Source organism: Aspergillus brunneoviolaceus (assembly GCF_003184695.1).
Source record: "Aspergillus brunneoviolaceus CBS 621.78 unplaced genomic scaffold BO95scaffold_67, whole genome shotgun sequence".
In the NCBI taxonomy this organism is placed as follows: Eukaryota; Fungi; Ascomycota; class Eurotiomycetes; order Eurotiales; family Aspergillaceae; genus Aspergillus; species Aspergillus brunneoviolaceus.
Window position 1 is genome coordinate 1 of NW_020290797.1, and position 13,471 is coordinate 13,471.

Genomic DNA, 13,471 nt, shown 5'->3' on the forward strand with positions numbered 1-13,471 from the left:
CTCCTCCTCCTCCTCCTCCTCCTCCTCCTTCTTCTTCCTTTCTTTCTTGTCTGGCTAAACAGCTTCCTCATCCTCATACTTCCATGCTTGCTTAACCAGCACTCCACGCTACTCAACTCATTCGACACAATCATCCTCCTAAGATGGTCGCTGCCGTCCGCATCGCCCCCTCGGCCTCCACGCGCGCCCTCAACCTCCTGCGCACAGTCCAGTACACGCATCCGCCCTCCTGTCCATGCCATTCCAACCCCAATCACCATCACCACCATCGCACACCTACTCTCAGCGAACATGTTCGTCGTCACATGGCCACCCCGACAGACCCTTCGCGCCAGAAGGAATATGCCTTCGAGATGGCCGCCTCGAGCATCCGCTTCGGGCCGGGAGCCACCAAAGAGGTCGGCATGGACTTTGCCAACATGAAGGCCAAGCGGGTGTGCATTGTGACAGATGGGAATGTCGCCAAGTTGGATGCTATGAAACAAGCTGTCGAGGGTTTGTCGCGGGAGGGCATTGAGTTCACTGTCTTTGATAAAGTGCGCGTGGAGCCCAAGGATAGCTCGTAAGCTCCCGCCACTACTTTCGTCCCTTCGTGCACATCTAATAGTGATACAGAGTCAAGGAAGCGATCGCATTCGCCAAGCCTTATAATCCAGATGCCTTTCTTGCCGTTGGTAAGTATTTCACCTGCTTCTCTATCCCTTGCTAACCCCCGCAGGCGGCGGTTCCGTCATCGACACCGCCAAACTGATGAATCTATACACCGTCTACCCCGAAGCCGACTTTCTCGACTTCGTCAACGCCCCACTGGGCAAAGGCCTGCCTGTCACCAAGGCCCTCCGCCCATTGATTGCCGTCCCAACGACCGCGGGTACGGGGTCTGAAACCACGGGCACCGCCATCTTCGATCTGGTCTCGAAGAAAGCCAAGACGGGGATTGCGCACCGCAACCTCAAGCCCACTCTGGGGATTTGCGACCCGCTCAACACACGGACCATGCCGTCGGCTGTCCACGCTTCTTCCGGTCTGGATGTGCTGTGCCACTCGCTCGAGTCATGGACGGCCATCCCGTACAATGAGCGCACTCCTCGTCCCACCAACCCGATTCATCGCCCGGCGTACCAGGGCGCCAACCCGATCTCCGACATTTTCTCGCTGCAGGCCCTCCGCAGCACGGTCAAGTACCTGCCCCGGGCGGTTAAAGACCCGGAAGACTTTGAAGCGCAGTCCCAGATGCTGTTGGCCGCGACGCTAGCGGGCGTGGGATTCGGCAACGCGGGCGTGCATCTATGCCACGGGATGAGCTATCCGATCTCGAGCCAGAACCCGGGCTACAAGCACGCGGGCTACGATGTCGACCACCCGATCATCCCGCACGGGGTGTCGGTGGCGGTGACGGCGCCGGCGGTGTTCCGATTCACAGCGGCGTCGAACCCGGACCGACACCTGGCGGCGGCGGAGGCGTTCGGCGTGGACATCTCGAATGTGAAGCGGGAGAGCGCGGGCGAGGTGCTGGGGGAAGCGCTGGCGGACTTTCTGGTGAAGCTGGGCGACCAGCCGCGGGGGTTGAAGGATCTGGGGTTCCAGCGGGGGGATATCGAGTCGTTGGTGGAGGGGACCCTGCCGCAGAAGCGCGTGTTGGACCTGGCGCCGAACTTGAATAGTGAGTTGGAGGGGGAGAAGGCTGAATTGCGGGCGTTGTTAGAGGAGTCGATGGAGTATTAGTTAGCTGCATAGTTTATTTGAAGCAATGACTAGTTGCATACCCCGGTCATCCCCGCATTCCATCACGCCTGCAGATCATCCGACCGATTCTGAATCCTCTGATTTAAATCTGCCTGTCCTGCTGTCATTCCCTTCTTAATTTCTTCAACCCTCCTCAATCCCCACCAATCTCCCAAAATGCACCCTCCCCTCCCCTTCCCCCTCATCCCCCTCATCCCCCTCTCCCTCCTCTCTCTCCTCCTCAACCCCCTCCCAACCCACGCAACTGGAACCACCCCGCAAACCCCCTTAGAACAAGACCAAGTAATGAAAACAGGCAACCCCCTCCCCCTCCCCGGCCCCTGGCCCTGGTACGCCGACCCCGAAGCCCACCTCTTCCCGCACACGGGCCCAGCAACCCAGCCCCAGACCCAGAACTACTGGATCTACCCCACCTACAGCGCCGCCTACGAGCAACAAACCTTCTTCGACGCCTTCAGCTCCCCCGACCTAATCACGTGGACCAAGCACCCCACCGTCCTCAACATCACGCAGATCCCCTGGTCCACGAACCGCGCGGCGTGGGCGCCGTCCGTTGCCAGACGACCCATCACGGCGAACAAGCAACGTGGAAACAAGCAACGTGGAAACAACCCCAGCGCAAACACCCCCCGTCCAGCATCAGGACCAACCCCCGAGGATGAATCCGAATACGAGTACTACATGTACTTCTCCACCGGCGACGGCACGGGCATCGGGGTCGCCAAATCCACCACCAACTCGCCGGCGGGGCCGTTCGCGGACGTCCTTGGAAAGCCCCTGGTGAATGGCACGGTGATGGGCGCGGAGGCGATCGATGCGCAGGTTTTTGTGGATTATCCTTCCAGTCAAGCCTGGCGTCAGGATTCCGGAGTGGGCGACGGGGACGGAGACAACGGCAGCGACACCACACCCCGCGTCTGGCTGTATTTCGGGGGCTGGGGCCACGCGGTTGTGGTGGAGCTGGATGCGGAGAGTATGACCGCCCTGAAGGGGGGGTTTGTGGAGATCACCCCGCCCGATTATGTGGAGGGGCCGTGGGTGTTGAAGCGCCAGGGGGTTTATTATTTTATGTATTCGGTGGGGGGGTAAGTTTTTCCTTTTTCTTTGGTTTGGGTCTTTGGGTTGGCGGGACATGCTGGGCCTGGACTTGGGTGTGGGGATCTGGGGGGGGGCAGCTGGGCAGCTGGGCTAACTGATTTGATATAACTTAATGTACAGCTGGGGTGACAACTCCTACGGCGTCAGCTACGTGACGGGTCCCTCGCCGACGGGGCCGTTTACCTCCACCCCCACCAAGATCCTGCAGGGCAACGACAAGATCGGAACGAGTACCGGCCATCATAGTGTGTTGACGATCGGCGAGGAGTACTATATCGTCTATCACCGACGGTATCCCAACGATACGGCGCGGGATCATCGTGTCGTGTGTATCGATCGCATGGAGTTCGACGCGCAGGGGAATATCCTGCCTGTGAATATCACGCTGGAGGGGGTGGATGCTAGGCCTTTGTGATTGCTTCTTTATCAGATGGTTGTCCTAGCGGGTAGGGGTATAGAGGCGGAGGCTACGCTGTGTATACTTCTTCTTCTTTGTTTGTAAGCGCAACGGTGGACTCACAGCAGGACAGAAGCGTCCTTGTTTAAAGTATATGTATACGGGGGACGCCTAAAACAATAAATTCATTCGTATCTCATATGCAGGTACAGTAAATGCAAGGGTATCATTTTAAAACATCGAACTCCGCTTCTTACTCAACTTCGTCTCATCCGCCGACGACCGTCGTAATCGAAAGAAACTGCTCTTCTTCGGCTGCAACGCCGGTTTCGCTTGTGCCTGTTGCTGCTGCTGCTGCTGCTCCGGCGACAACGAAAAGCGCACCACCGACTGGTGCCGCGGATCGACCCGCCCTGCACCATGAATCCGGGGTCGTCCATCCTGGTACGGATAACTGTGTGGCTGTGGCGGGTTCGCCGGCCTCAGGGGCAGACTCGGTGCAGGAGCAGCAGCAGCAGCAGCAGCAGCACTCATCCGCGGGGGCAGCGGCCCCGGGACCCCGGACGCCTGCATGCGCACGCGCTCCTCCTCCTGCCCATAGATCCTCTGCAGCCGGAGCGTCTCGCGATCAATCTCCGCCTGGCGCTCCGCCTCGCGCTGTCGTCGCGTCCGCTCCTCTTCCTCCAGTAACAGCCGCGTGCGGCGCTCCTCCTCTTTGCGCCAATTCTCCGCCGGTGATACCGCAGGTTGCGGCAGGGGTTTCGACAGCTGTTGCGATGACTGTCGTGACGTCGGCGATGATGACGGCGCTAGAGGCGACGAGGGCGACGCATTCAAAGCCCCCGATGCCATAGCCACCGAGGACCCCATCGTCGTACGCACTACAGGTCTCTGCTGCTTGACTGGGCCCCCCTCCCTCCCTCCACTCCCAGTCCCCGAAACTGCTGCCGGTGCCCCGGACTTCCCCACACGGAACGCCTCCCGCAACCCCTGCGACGCAAACCAGACATCCCTGATCGTCACGGCGGCCAACAACAGGACGACCTCCAGCCCCTTGAAATCCTCCATCTCCACCCGGTAGAGGTTCGGCTCATACAGGGTCAGCTCCTTCAGCGACTGGAACATGGCCACGGTGATATCCGGCTCCTTCGCCTTGGTTTTGGACTCCGGGAGCGTCGTCGTCTTGCCCGACAGCACGCAGGTCAGATCCTTGCTCAGCTTGCTGTCCTTCCGCCACGCGAACCGCAGCTTCGGGGTGATGTCGGCGGAGGCCGGGTCGGCCTGGGTGCGATCGAGCCGCGACGTTGACGGCTGCCGGAAGCTGTGCTGCGGCATCTCAAACCACCAGGTCGCCGGGCTGTTCCAGGACTTGGGCTTGAAGTGGACGGTGACGGTTTGATCCGGGTTGTACAGATTGATGGTGAAAGTGGTGGGGAGGAGGGGTTCGGGCGCCGGGGTGGTGCCGTTGTTGGCGCGGATGGCGTCGGCGGAGAGGGTCGGGGTGGTCCATTGCGGGAGGATCAGGACCTCCCCGTACAGGATGGAGGGGACGTGGGCGTCGTAGAGGGCGGCCGCGTAGCGGTTGTGGGCGTCCGCCGGGGTCGCGATCGTGGTCGGGTCTGGGTGTCGCAGGGTGTAAGTCGGTTGCGGGTCGTTGCCGTGTTGGTAGAGGTGGATGGTGGTTTGGTGGGGGGTTTGGCGGGAGGGTTTGAGGTAGAATGCTAGTTTAGAGGGTTGGTCAGTCAGTCAGTCGCGATGTTATTGTTGGGTTCATGGTGAAGGCCGGTAAAGGTCGTGAGCGGGCGGGTATACAAGGGAAGAAGAGCATAAGAGGGCAGAAGGCAGAAGACGTACTAGGGAGGTTCTCGTCGAGCATGGTGCTGGTTACTTCATTCACCGATCATGAAAAGATTCCAAAGGAAGGTACCAATAGACCGAATGCCATTGGAGAAGTTATATACTTCACAAAAGAGTGAACGAGTTCCGAAGTGTCGGTCTGGACCTTATTATTGTTTGGGGATTGTTGAATGATGAAAGATGAAACACAATCGCGGGAAGGTATGCGAATTGGCTGCCTCAGGCCATCCGGGGGCACTGCTTTGCCCCACCCGCTATAAATAGCTTTCTCTAACTTACTCATTACTACCAGTACCGACTCACCAACAGGTCAAATATCCTCAGTATAACTGGCATTCATTCCTGACATCTACATCTACATAGGCAACAGGAATACTGCCGGCAGGATCGTCTTGTGTTTTTCTTTTTCCCCAAGCAAAAAAGCAGGATCCGACAAAATAGGCACCATGGTTTCCAAGTCGCATTGTCGAATAGACTGACATGCCGATGATTACTGTCTACGGCTACGGCCCGGAAAGGCTTCCTGTCGACAGCCTAGAGCGGAGTTCTCAGTATAAGCCTTCTTCTCCCAGGCAGACGCATATTTACTGAGTACCTGTATAAGCACTTTGCGAAAGATATTGATCAACAAGCGGTGGAGTGTGGCTTAGTGGTTATTTGACCATGTAGATCACTAAGGTATGCATTCTGCCAACATTCCCTCGGAGGATACTCTGTAAAGAACAGGCTATCGGTGACGTGACATGCATCGAGGAACACAAAGTTCATACACCGATTGCCAATGTTTACAAAAGAAGCAAATATCACCTTGTACTCGGACTCATTTTTATTGAAATAGAGACAGGCTCGCGCGCATACTACCTAATAATCATCAGATGTATCAAGGATCGCACAGATCCTAGCTACTAGTATCAATCACCAGCTGCATCAAGCCACACACACAAGCTGAAACTCTACTTATGCATGTCACGGCCCCTGCTCAAGGCAGACAGACATTCTAGTAGACTCGTCTTAGCTTCGCCTCGTGGAGAGGCTACTAGACCCCAGCACCGCGGTGAGGTGCGAGTCTGTTCGCTGGGGACCTGTTGTGTTAGCTGGACTTAGGAGTGGTGGAGCTTACCTTGTGGTCAGGTTATCGAAATCGAAGGGAGATCGGAGGGAGGAGGACGTTCGGAGGATGCTGGATACCCGGCGAGGTTATAGTGGGGTATGGTCTCGACACCGAGTATCCTGCAGTGGCGTGAAAGGACGGAGGGAGGAGGACGAGGACGAGGACGGAGGATGCAGAGTATCTTGGCGAGGTTATAGTATAGTATAGTATAGTATGGTATGGTCTCGCCAAGGTTACTCTGGCAATGGCGTGAGAACGACGGAGGGAAGGAGAACGGAGGAGGGCGGAGGAGGAGGACGAAGGGAGGGAGGAAGGACGAGGCATGAGAGTCATGAAGGCGAGGGTGTAGTATAGTATAGTATAGTCAGGGTGGTCTCCACACTTCATCCTCTCATGCCTCGAGGCGATAAGCAGACGCGTATCTGCGGTCTCTCGTAAGATTAGCAAGGTCAACTCTTCCAACGGGTCTACAGGAACCTGGAAGTGTCAAGGCAGCAAGAGATGAGGTCTCGAGTCTGATTGAATCAGTCCTCGAGGTGACATCTCCTAGGATATGCGAATACAAAACCAAGGTCAAGGGCGGGGGGGATGAGAAGAGGACGAGAGTGAGGGGAGAAACATGGGGATGTTGGGGTAAACAAAACCAGTCATATTGGATTTTGAGATTCACGCAGCGTGGGGAATCGTGTGTTACTGTAAACAGTGAGTTAGGGTCAGGGTTACTGGGCTGGATGGACTTTTATGAACAACCTCACAAAGACTTTCACTGCGCAGTTGCTGTCTTTGTCCCCGATGGTTCTTGGAAGGGACAATGCTATTGTTCGATCATTATCAGCGAACCGGTGCACGTATACCAGTAAACAAGGGATTCTTTGCTGCTATATAATCTTTCATGCATTATCTACTGCGAGTATATCAACGATCTTTCAAGAAAACCTCTCTCTAAGTGTAAAAGCCAGGCAATCTCCATCTAAGCCCGAACCCCATCTATTTCCTTGCCCTCCGGCACTTTGGCAGCCTCACGCTCCGCCGTACTCAGCTGCAACCCCTGGTCATCCCAGCCCTGCGTACCGATCTTATACAGCTTCTTCTGCTGCTCTCGGTTCGGCATCGGACCCGACTTCCCACGTCGCTGCCGCGACTCCAGGGTCTCTACCAAGGTGGCATTGTCTCCGTCCAGCGGATATCCCTCGAGATCATCCCTGTCCTCCTCCTCCGAGAACACGTACGTGCGGTACTCCGTATTCGACCAGCCAGTTCCTATCCCGAGTTAGCTTTCGTCCAGATCTCCAACCAATGCACCATGACCACCTACCCTGGAACTGACTGCTATCCTCCCAGTCCTCCGTGAAGTAGTGCAAGAACCCGCCATGCGTGACCAGAACAATCTCCTTCTCCGGTCTCCCCTTCAACCACCGTCTCGCCGCGCGGGCCCTGTCCTTGATCGCCTTGTTGGTCGGGGCAAATCGACCGGACTGTACATTCTCCCCTCTGCATTAGCACATCCGGTCATCCTAGACAAGGACTGAACAGGAATAAAATACCTTCACGTTCCAACCTTCATAGACCAAGCTCAAGTCGACAGGGAGTTTCTTCTCCTCCATCTCCTTGCGCAGCACATCTGGGTCACTGCCCGTGTCGCATGCCACATCGCTGGTCTCCTGAGCATCCGGGAGAGCAATCACTTCGAGACCGGGGCGGGCCTTGAAGACGGGCTCGAAGCTCTGGAGTGCGGTGTAGATGGTGCGGCGGAGGGGGGAGGCGGTCACCAGGTCAATGTTTTCGTGGCGGGGGAAGGTATTGCGGAGGGTGCTGCATTGTTCGTTGCCCAGGTCGGTGAGGAGGGGATCGTGGATGACGTGGTTGGCGGTGCAAAGGTTATGCACGCCCTGGGGCGGAAGCCGTTAATCATAGGCAAGTCTCGATGCGAACAGACTACTTACCTGGGCGTGGCGGACGCAGTGAACGATCGGGGGCATGGTTGGTCTATAAATCGTACGTATGGTTGGGGTCTGAAGTGGAAGGGTCAAGGTCAGCATAGAGTCAGAGCAACGTGGGGTAGCGGGGCTGATAGTGAAATTTGGATAAGGAGGGGAGACGCCACAATCTGATGCTGTAGATGGGGTATATACTCACCTGTAATGTGTATGTAGATTTAAGAAATATCTTTATATTCCAATAGTTCTAGCAGAAGACAAAGAACAGGGGGAGAATTGTTCGCAACGAGGGGCAAAGATCAAATTGAGGAGGAAGAGAATGAGAAGTTCAAGAGACACGAGAGGAGAGGAAATAATATGGATGAATCTACCTAATGCCGAGAAAAGAGCCCGAAAGAGCGGGTACGGTACAAGTGGCGGGCCAGGGGAGGCGGCGAATCACTTCCGCCCACGCCCGCACACCTGCTTCTTTTACTGACGGAGTACTTGTAGTCACTTATACAATTACTCATTCCATCCAACTAAGGTTACCGGTGGCAACATTACAAACCACGAATCTCGCAATTGTAAGTAGAGTATATGTATCTGAGTAATTCCAGTTCCCTTATCCACAATCCCTAGATAGTGCCCCAATGTCCCCACCATCCATATGCCTTGAAAAAACCGGGCATGTATGACTATAATGAATAAATACCAAGAGTAGATAACAACTATACAGCTCCCCTGGGTATGTATGTCCTCTCACGCAACGCCAAATCCTCGTGCATTCTCCAACGCTTTGCTCAGCTTCTCCTCTAGAACACTTTTGGATGAGTATTCGGGAAGAAGTAATCGTCCGAAACACGTCAGACTCGTGGGAAGGCGCTGCGGTTTGTTTGTCAGTACAACTGTACAGTTTACAGTCGGTAGTCGATCGAAAGGGGCAGTGACTTACAGCATCCCCAACTCCGTTCTTCTGAATCACAAACATGATGCTCGCAATCCCATTGACCGGCACCCGGTCACTAGCCGTCACAAACTCCAATAATTGTGCCCTCTTTTCCGCAGGGTACCGTCGCACGATGCTCCAGAAGTCCCGAATCACCCGGTGACTCGCGCTGAACCCGCCTTCGTACCGCGCGTGACGCTCCAAATCTCGCATATCAATCGTCTGGATGCCCTCCACCACGGTCTTGAATGACTCGGCAGTGAATATCGATAGCGCGGTCCGGTCCAAGCAGGTGTAGAACCCCTTGGCAAAGGCTTCAAACTGTGGCCGGACGGACTTGTCCGTCAGCCAGAAGATGTAATCCTTCACAAACTGCTCGCGATTGGCGTTCGTCACGAGACACGCTTCCTCTGCCGGGGGAGTAGGCGACTGAGCCGCCAGCGCGGGCAAGGGATCAACGGACTTGGCCACGTCCCGATACGAACCCGCCGTTTCTGCTGCCATAGATGAGGGAGGACTCAAATTGACGTGGTCCGTGTAATGACGGACCTCCGACCATGGCGGCGAGTACCCGAGAGACCGAGTGCCGGTTAAAGGTGGTCGGAGGGGCAGGAACGGTGTCGGCCACGGGGCTTCCTTATCAATTTTCTGCATGTCCACCGTCTCGACGTTGCCGAACACTTCGTAGCTGAACTCGTAGGTCCGCAGGAAAATGTCTCCCACATCACCCTCCTCCCACGCGAGGAGGTCCTCCAATCCCTTGGTGAGCTCCGGCCAGCCGTCTTGAATATGGTCCAGCTGTTTGACCTTGAGTCCTAGCAGCTTTCGGTAGAACGCCGTGGGAAAGTTGACCGGAAGTGTAAGCCCATTGTATACAGCCAGGGACATCAGCAGCCCGAGGAGCTCGAACTTGTAGAGTGGCTCCAAGGAACATGGCTGGAACCAGGAGATGCGGGTTCGTCCGTCCAGCGTAAACATGCCGTACGCTGGATCCAGAGCCTCTGCCATCAAGACACGGAAGAATTCCTGCTGGACCCCGCCGTGATCGAGACCTTCCTCGCCCTCATCCATTCCCATTTGCACTTTCAGAGGTCGCATGAGCTCGCGCCTCTCGCGCCGCCAGAGCTGGTTGAGCGCGTCCGTGAGGACGCTGTCCCGGCGCACAGTAAGAACGAGGTAGGTAGTCATCGACGTCTTCATACGTGCCAGCAGGCCGACGTCATCGTGAATATGGATAGGCCCGAATGCAGTTTGTGTGACGTGCCTCGTCGTCGTCAACGCCGCTTCGTAGTATTTCGACATGGCTGCATAATTCAAGGCGCGGAAGTAGATAACAAGTGAGGAGGGGGGGAACAGAAACGGGTACGACAGAAGATGCATGGTTTTGTTACTCGGCAATCGGTTTAGCCATTCCACTGGCATATCCAGAGGCTCCAGCCTTTCGGCAAGAAATGAAGTGTGAAAGTCTTCCGGTACAAGGCCGAGACGGTTCCGCTCCTTGTACAACTTGGCCAGGATTTGTACAGCTCCGCCAGCAGAACTGCTCTTTGGCATTTCGGGATTACCATCCCACTCCCGCAAAAGCAGAGTCCGGAGCCATTCGGCGACGAACGATGGAGCCCCGGGCTGAGGTGGCTGCTCCTGAGTGGTGCCGTTGGTTAACATAGCTTTATATTCTTCGACCAAGTTGTCCACAAGACGGTCCAAAGCGCTGTCCTTGCGACGTTTAGTAAAATCCCGCGAGTAGACATGGCGTGTTTTGGAGATCTCGTTGAACGCCAGGCGTGCCGTGAGACCCCGCACCAGGCGATCAACCAGTCGTAGAGCAAGCTCATGCTCGAACATGTCGATAGTCTCGACGATTGCCCGAGACCTGGATACTGAATGCTTCTGCATTTCTGAGCCAGATGCCACGCCTCCCGCAGCACGCATCTGAAGGATTGCGCGCCATGTAGGCGCATCGACCCTAGGCAGCGAGCTCGCGAGAGCGAACATGGTGACTGTAGCAACATCCGCAGCATTTGTATCTGTAAGATGCTCCATGCCCACTGAACTAGACCGACGAAGGATAGGAGCAGGGATAGAAGCAGACGTAGTAGAGTTGCAAGACGAACGACGCGAACGTCTGCCCGATGCCGATAGCTCTTTTGGCGGCACAAATAACGATTCCATCGCACCCCACAAGCTGTGGAATACAACATCTCGGGGACAGATACTGAGTAACTTGATGAACGACGGCTGTAGCTGTCGTAAATCAAGGTTGGAAATTGCTCTGCTCTGATCCGCTTCGGATGAATCAGCCGCATGCTTTTGAAACGACCTCAGTATCTGTTTCGTGCTGCTCAAGGTAAAGAACACGCTCTGTGCGATGAAATTGTAAACCTGTCGCTGTCGGGAGTTCGCAAAGCACCATTCGGAATCTTCAAAGCTGCCAGTGAACTCTATGTGGGCAAGCTCTTTCCTCCACCGCTCCTCCTCATCCTCGGAGGTTGCCGTCATCTGCGCCAATCCATTCACCACCTCACTATTAAGATGGCTCACCGACTGGACAGCCGTTGCTGGCTGTTTTCGGCTGGGGCTCCGACGGCTGGGCTTCCGATCAGTCGGTGATTGAGCTTGCGACGGAAGGTGCTCTTCAACAGACGGGACCGGATCCAAGTAATCGACAAACTGAACATTATTCAAGTATTTTGCCCCATCCCAAGACACTCGCCGCTCTTTCTTCTGCTGCAAAGCCAGGTCAATGTTATCCGTGTCCCCGACCCTCCCCCGATGCTTTTGAGGACGGTGTCTCAAAGAGGGTGGTGAGGGCACATTGGCGGATCCATCGTTATCTGCATGTGCGTTGACGGGGATCTTGCGCGCCGGTTTCAGTTCATGGTGGGATTTTTCATCCAAATTCGCCCGTCCACTCCGACGCCATTGATCCATTTCCGTAAGCGTAATCGGTACCGTTAGCTCTAATGCGGTGTTCTGACTATTGCCGTTCCGCGATGAAGGAGTATGTGGTGTACCACCAGCAAGGGTGGCATTTTGAGGTGTACGTTGTCGGCTCATATGTGGTCTCGTCCGTTGAGAATGCGAAGGCGTCTGTTCAGGCTCGCTCTTCGGCAGCCTAGGTTCCGGTCGAGTGTGGTGCTGGTCAATGTTTGCGTCGAGAGCGGTCGGAGACCGCCGTAAAGGTAACCACTCTATCATTCTCAAGGATAAGGTGTCGAAAAGGTTTTGCGTAAATGATTTGGGATCCTTCTGTCTCTGGGCTGCAGCGTGTTCATCCTCCGACAATGCCGCTTGCTGCTCAGACGAGTCCGCCTCCTGAGGCGCGCTAATGTCTGCGGCCTTGTCCGAGCTCGACAGCATCGGCCGACCGTGTGGTCTTCGGGAATCCTGGCGTACGACCGCCGTGTCATCGTGGTATCTCCCGATTGAGCCCAGTGCCTCTGCAGGTTCAACCAGGGTGCGACTTCGGCGTTTCGGTCGGCGCTGTGGTTCATATGGTGACAGTTCGTATGGTACCCTAGGAGGGTTGCAGCAGAGTCCTGCTTCGGCATTGTCTATACTGGCCAAGTAGCAAGCCAGGGTCCGGGCACTCAATTCTGTATAACGGCGATATGGTCCTTCGGTGATCCGTCTCCGATAGCTCGCGCAGGTTGGGGTCTGACAGCCAGGGTTCACGCAGCCGTACATAAGCTGGTTTTTATATCTTGGTCCTTCCGTCAGCTACTGCTGGATTGTACGAAAGTTGCGTTTCATCCGATCTCACTCACCTGCGAACCAGAAGGTTAAACTGGCGCCGTCGCTCATCGCGACACCAGAGCAAAACCTGAGCCGGGTCGGACACATCGATTGTGTTCAATACAACAATTTCCGGCGCATTCGGAGGGAGCTTGGATCGGTGTAGGTGCGATCGGTCGGAACCAGCGCCGCGCGCGGCGTCATATGAGCTCACGGAAGCTCCGCGGAGCCTCGTCATCTTGACAACCTGCGGAGCATGCCGCGACTACCCAACCAGAAAATTGAAGGGGGAAGAGGAAGTTGCTTGTACAAGCAGTATGGCCTTACCTTGGTTGGAGGGGGTATCTTGAATGGCCCGAAGTAGTAATAGTAGTGTTGCTTGTTTATGTGCGGTGGTGCAGTGAGGAGGGGTGGAAGACGTGCGCACAGAGGGCAGATGATCGATATCATAGCACGCACAGCACAGCACTGGGCACTGGGCACTTTACGGGCGTTCCCCGACGTGGTGGCCGCCTCAGGCCTTCAAATTACTAAGCAAACTTACGGAAGCTGGAACAGGCAGTAATCCCAGATCACGTGACCCTCGGTATCTGAGCATACTCTAAGTCAGATGGAAGCACGTGCCTGAACGTCATTCCAGCGATGAGTAAAAGCGGCAAGGC

At 55.7% G+C, this 13,471-nt stretch overlaps 6 protein-coding genes across 6 annotated transcripts; 2 read left to right on the forward strand and 4 right to left on the reverse strand.

Annotated features, from left to right (window-relative positions):
* The first annotated feature begins 37 nt into the window (after positions 1–37).
* On the forward strand, positions 38–1,759 carry BO95DRAFT_396567 (hydroxyacid-oxoacid transhydrogenase). The gene is made up of 3 exons (XM_025583753.1): positions 38–562; positions 616–674; positions 719–1,759. The coding sequence occupies exons 1-3, from the start codon at positions 144–146 to the stop codon at positions 1,723–1,725; spliced, it is 1,485 nt and encodes a 494-aa protein (XP_025438742.1). The 5' UTR covers positions 38–143; the 3' UTR covers positions 1,726–1,759.
* A 272-nt stretch (positions 1,760–2,031) lies between these two features.
* Positions 2,032–3,259, forward strand: BO95DRAFT_467028 (Arabinanase/levansucrase/invertase; the record flags this gene model as incomplete). The annotated part of the gene is made up of 2 exons (XM_025589259.1): positions 2,032–2,831; positions 2,965–3,259. 2 exons carry the CDS (start codon positions 2,032–2,034, stop codon positions 3,257–3,259), a joined length of 1,095 nt encoding a protein of 364 aa, XP_025438743.1.
* A 41-nt stretch (positions 3,260–3,300) lies between these two features.
* BO95DRAFT_420963 (uncharacterized protein) lies at positions 3,301–5,257 on the reverse strand. The gene is made up of 3 exons (XM_025584550.1): positions 5,096–5,257; positions 4,168–4,962; positions 3,301–4,050 (listed from the first exon to the last, which is right to left on the reverse strand). Exons 1-3 carry the CDS (start codon positions 5,115–5,117, stop codon positions 3,473–3,475), a joined length of 1,395 nt encoding a protein of 464 aa, XP_025438744.1. The 5' UTR covers positions 5,118–5,257; the 3' UTR covers positions 3,301–3,472.
* A 648-nt stretch (positions 5,258–5,905) lies between these two features.
* Positions 5,906–6,897, reverse strand: BO95DRAFT_238851 (uncharacterized protein). The gene is made up of 2 exons (XM_025581338.1): positions 6,854–6,897; positions 5,906–6,631 (listed from the first exon to the last, which is right to left on the reverse strand). Exons 1-2 carry the CDS (start codon positions 6,858–6,860, stop codon positions 6,231–6,233), a joined length of 408 nt encoding a protein of 135 aa, XP_025438745.1. The 5' UTR covers positions 6,861–6,897; the 3' UTR covers positions 5,906–6,230.
* A 167-nt stretch (positions 6,898–7,064) lies between these two features.
* On the reverse strand, positions 7,065–8,479 carry BO95DRAFT_446127 (uncharacterized protein). Its single transcript, XM_025587305.1, has 5 exons — positions 8,346–8,479; positions 8,153–8,221; positions 7,754–8,098; positions 7,525–7,684; positions 7,065–7,469 (listed from the first exon to the last, which is right to left on the reverse strand). The coding sequence occupies exons 2-5, from the start codon at positions 8,186–8,188 to the stop codon at positions 7,180–7,182; spliced, it is 831 nt and encodes a 276-aa protein (XP_025438746.1). The 5' UTR covers positions 8,189–8,221; positions 8,346–8,479; the 3' UTR covers positions 7,065–7,179.
* A 216-nt stretch (positions 8,480–8,695) lies between these two features.
* Positions 8,696–13,234, reverse strand: BO95DRAFT_475968 (HECT domain protein). The gene is made up of 3 exons (XM_025589897.1): positions 12,842–13,234; positions 9,081–12,777; positions 8,696–9,010 (listed from the first exon to the last, which is right to left on the reverse strand). The coding sequence occupies exons 1-3, from the start codon at positions 13,045–13,047 to the stop codon at positions 8,888–8,890; spliced, it is 4,026 nt and encodes a 1,341-aa protein (XP_025438747.1). The 5' UTR covers positions 13,048–13,234; the 3' UTR covers positions 8,696–8,887.
* Between the last annotated feature and the right edge of the window lie 237 nt (positions 13,235–13,471).

Excerpts from the sequence above, each read along its gene's own strand:
- BO95DRAFT_420963 (XM_025584550.1), bottom strand. The coding sequence starts at position 5,117 with ATGCTCGACGAGAACCTCCCTA. Across the intron at positions 4,963-5,095 it reads GCTCGACGAGAACCTCCCTA|CATTCTACCTCAAACCCTCC; the intron begins GTACGTCTTCTG and ends CCTCTAAACTAG. Across the intron at positions 4,051-4,167 it reads AGCAGTTTCGGGGACTGGGA|CGCCGTCATCATCGCCGACG; the intron begins GTGGAGGGAGGG and ends CGTCGCCTCTAG.
- BO95DRAFT_446127 (XM_025587305.1), bottom strand. The coding sequence starts at position 8,188 with ATGCCCCCGATCGTTCACTGCGTCCGCCACGCCCAG. Across the intron at positions 8,099-8,152 it reads ACTGCGTCCGCCACGCCCAG|GGCGTGCATAACCTTTGCAC; the intron begins GTAAGTAGTCTG and ends CTTCCGCCCCAG. Across the intron at positions 7,685-7,753 it reads ATGAAGGTTGGAACGTGAAG|TCCGGTCGATTTGCCCCGAC; the intron begins GTATTTTATTCC and ends GAGAATGTACAG.
- BO95DRAFT_396567 (XM_025583753.1), top strand. The coding sequence starts at position 144 with ATGGTCGCTGCCGTCCGCATCGCCCCCTCGGCCTCCACGCGCGCCCTC. Across the intron at positions 563-615 it reads GTGGAGCCCAAGGATAGCTC|AGTCAAGGAAGCGATCGCAT; the intron begins GTAAGCTCCCGC and ends ATAGTGATACAG. Across the intron at positions 675-718 it reads AGATGCCTTTCTTGCCGTTG|GCGGCGGTTCCGTCATCGAC; the intron begins GTAAGTATTTCA and ends TAACCCCCGCAG.
- BO95DRAFT_475968 (XM_025589897.1), bottom strand. The coding sequence starts at position 13,047 with ATGACGAGGCTCCGCGGAGCTTCCGTGAGCTCATATGACGCCGCGCGC. Across the intron at positions 12,778-12,841 it reads TTTAACCTTCTGGTTCGCAG|ATATAAAAACCAGCTTATGT; the intron begins GTGAGTGAGATC and ends GGAAGGACCAAG. Across the intron at positions 9,011-9,080 it reads AGAACGGAGTTGGGGATGCT|CGCCTTCCCACGAGTCTGAC; the intron begins GTAAGTCACTGC and ends AACAAACCGCAG.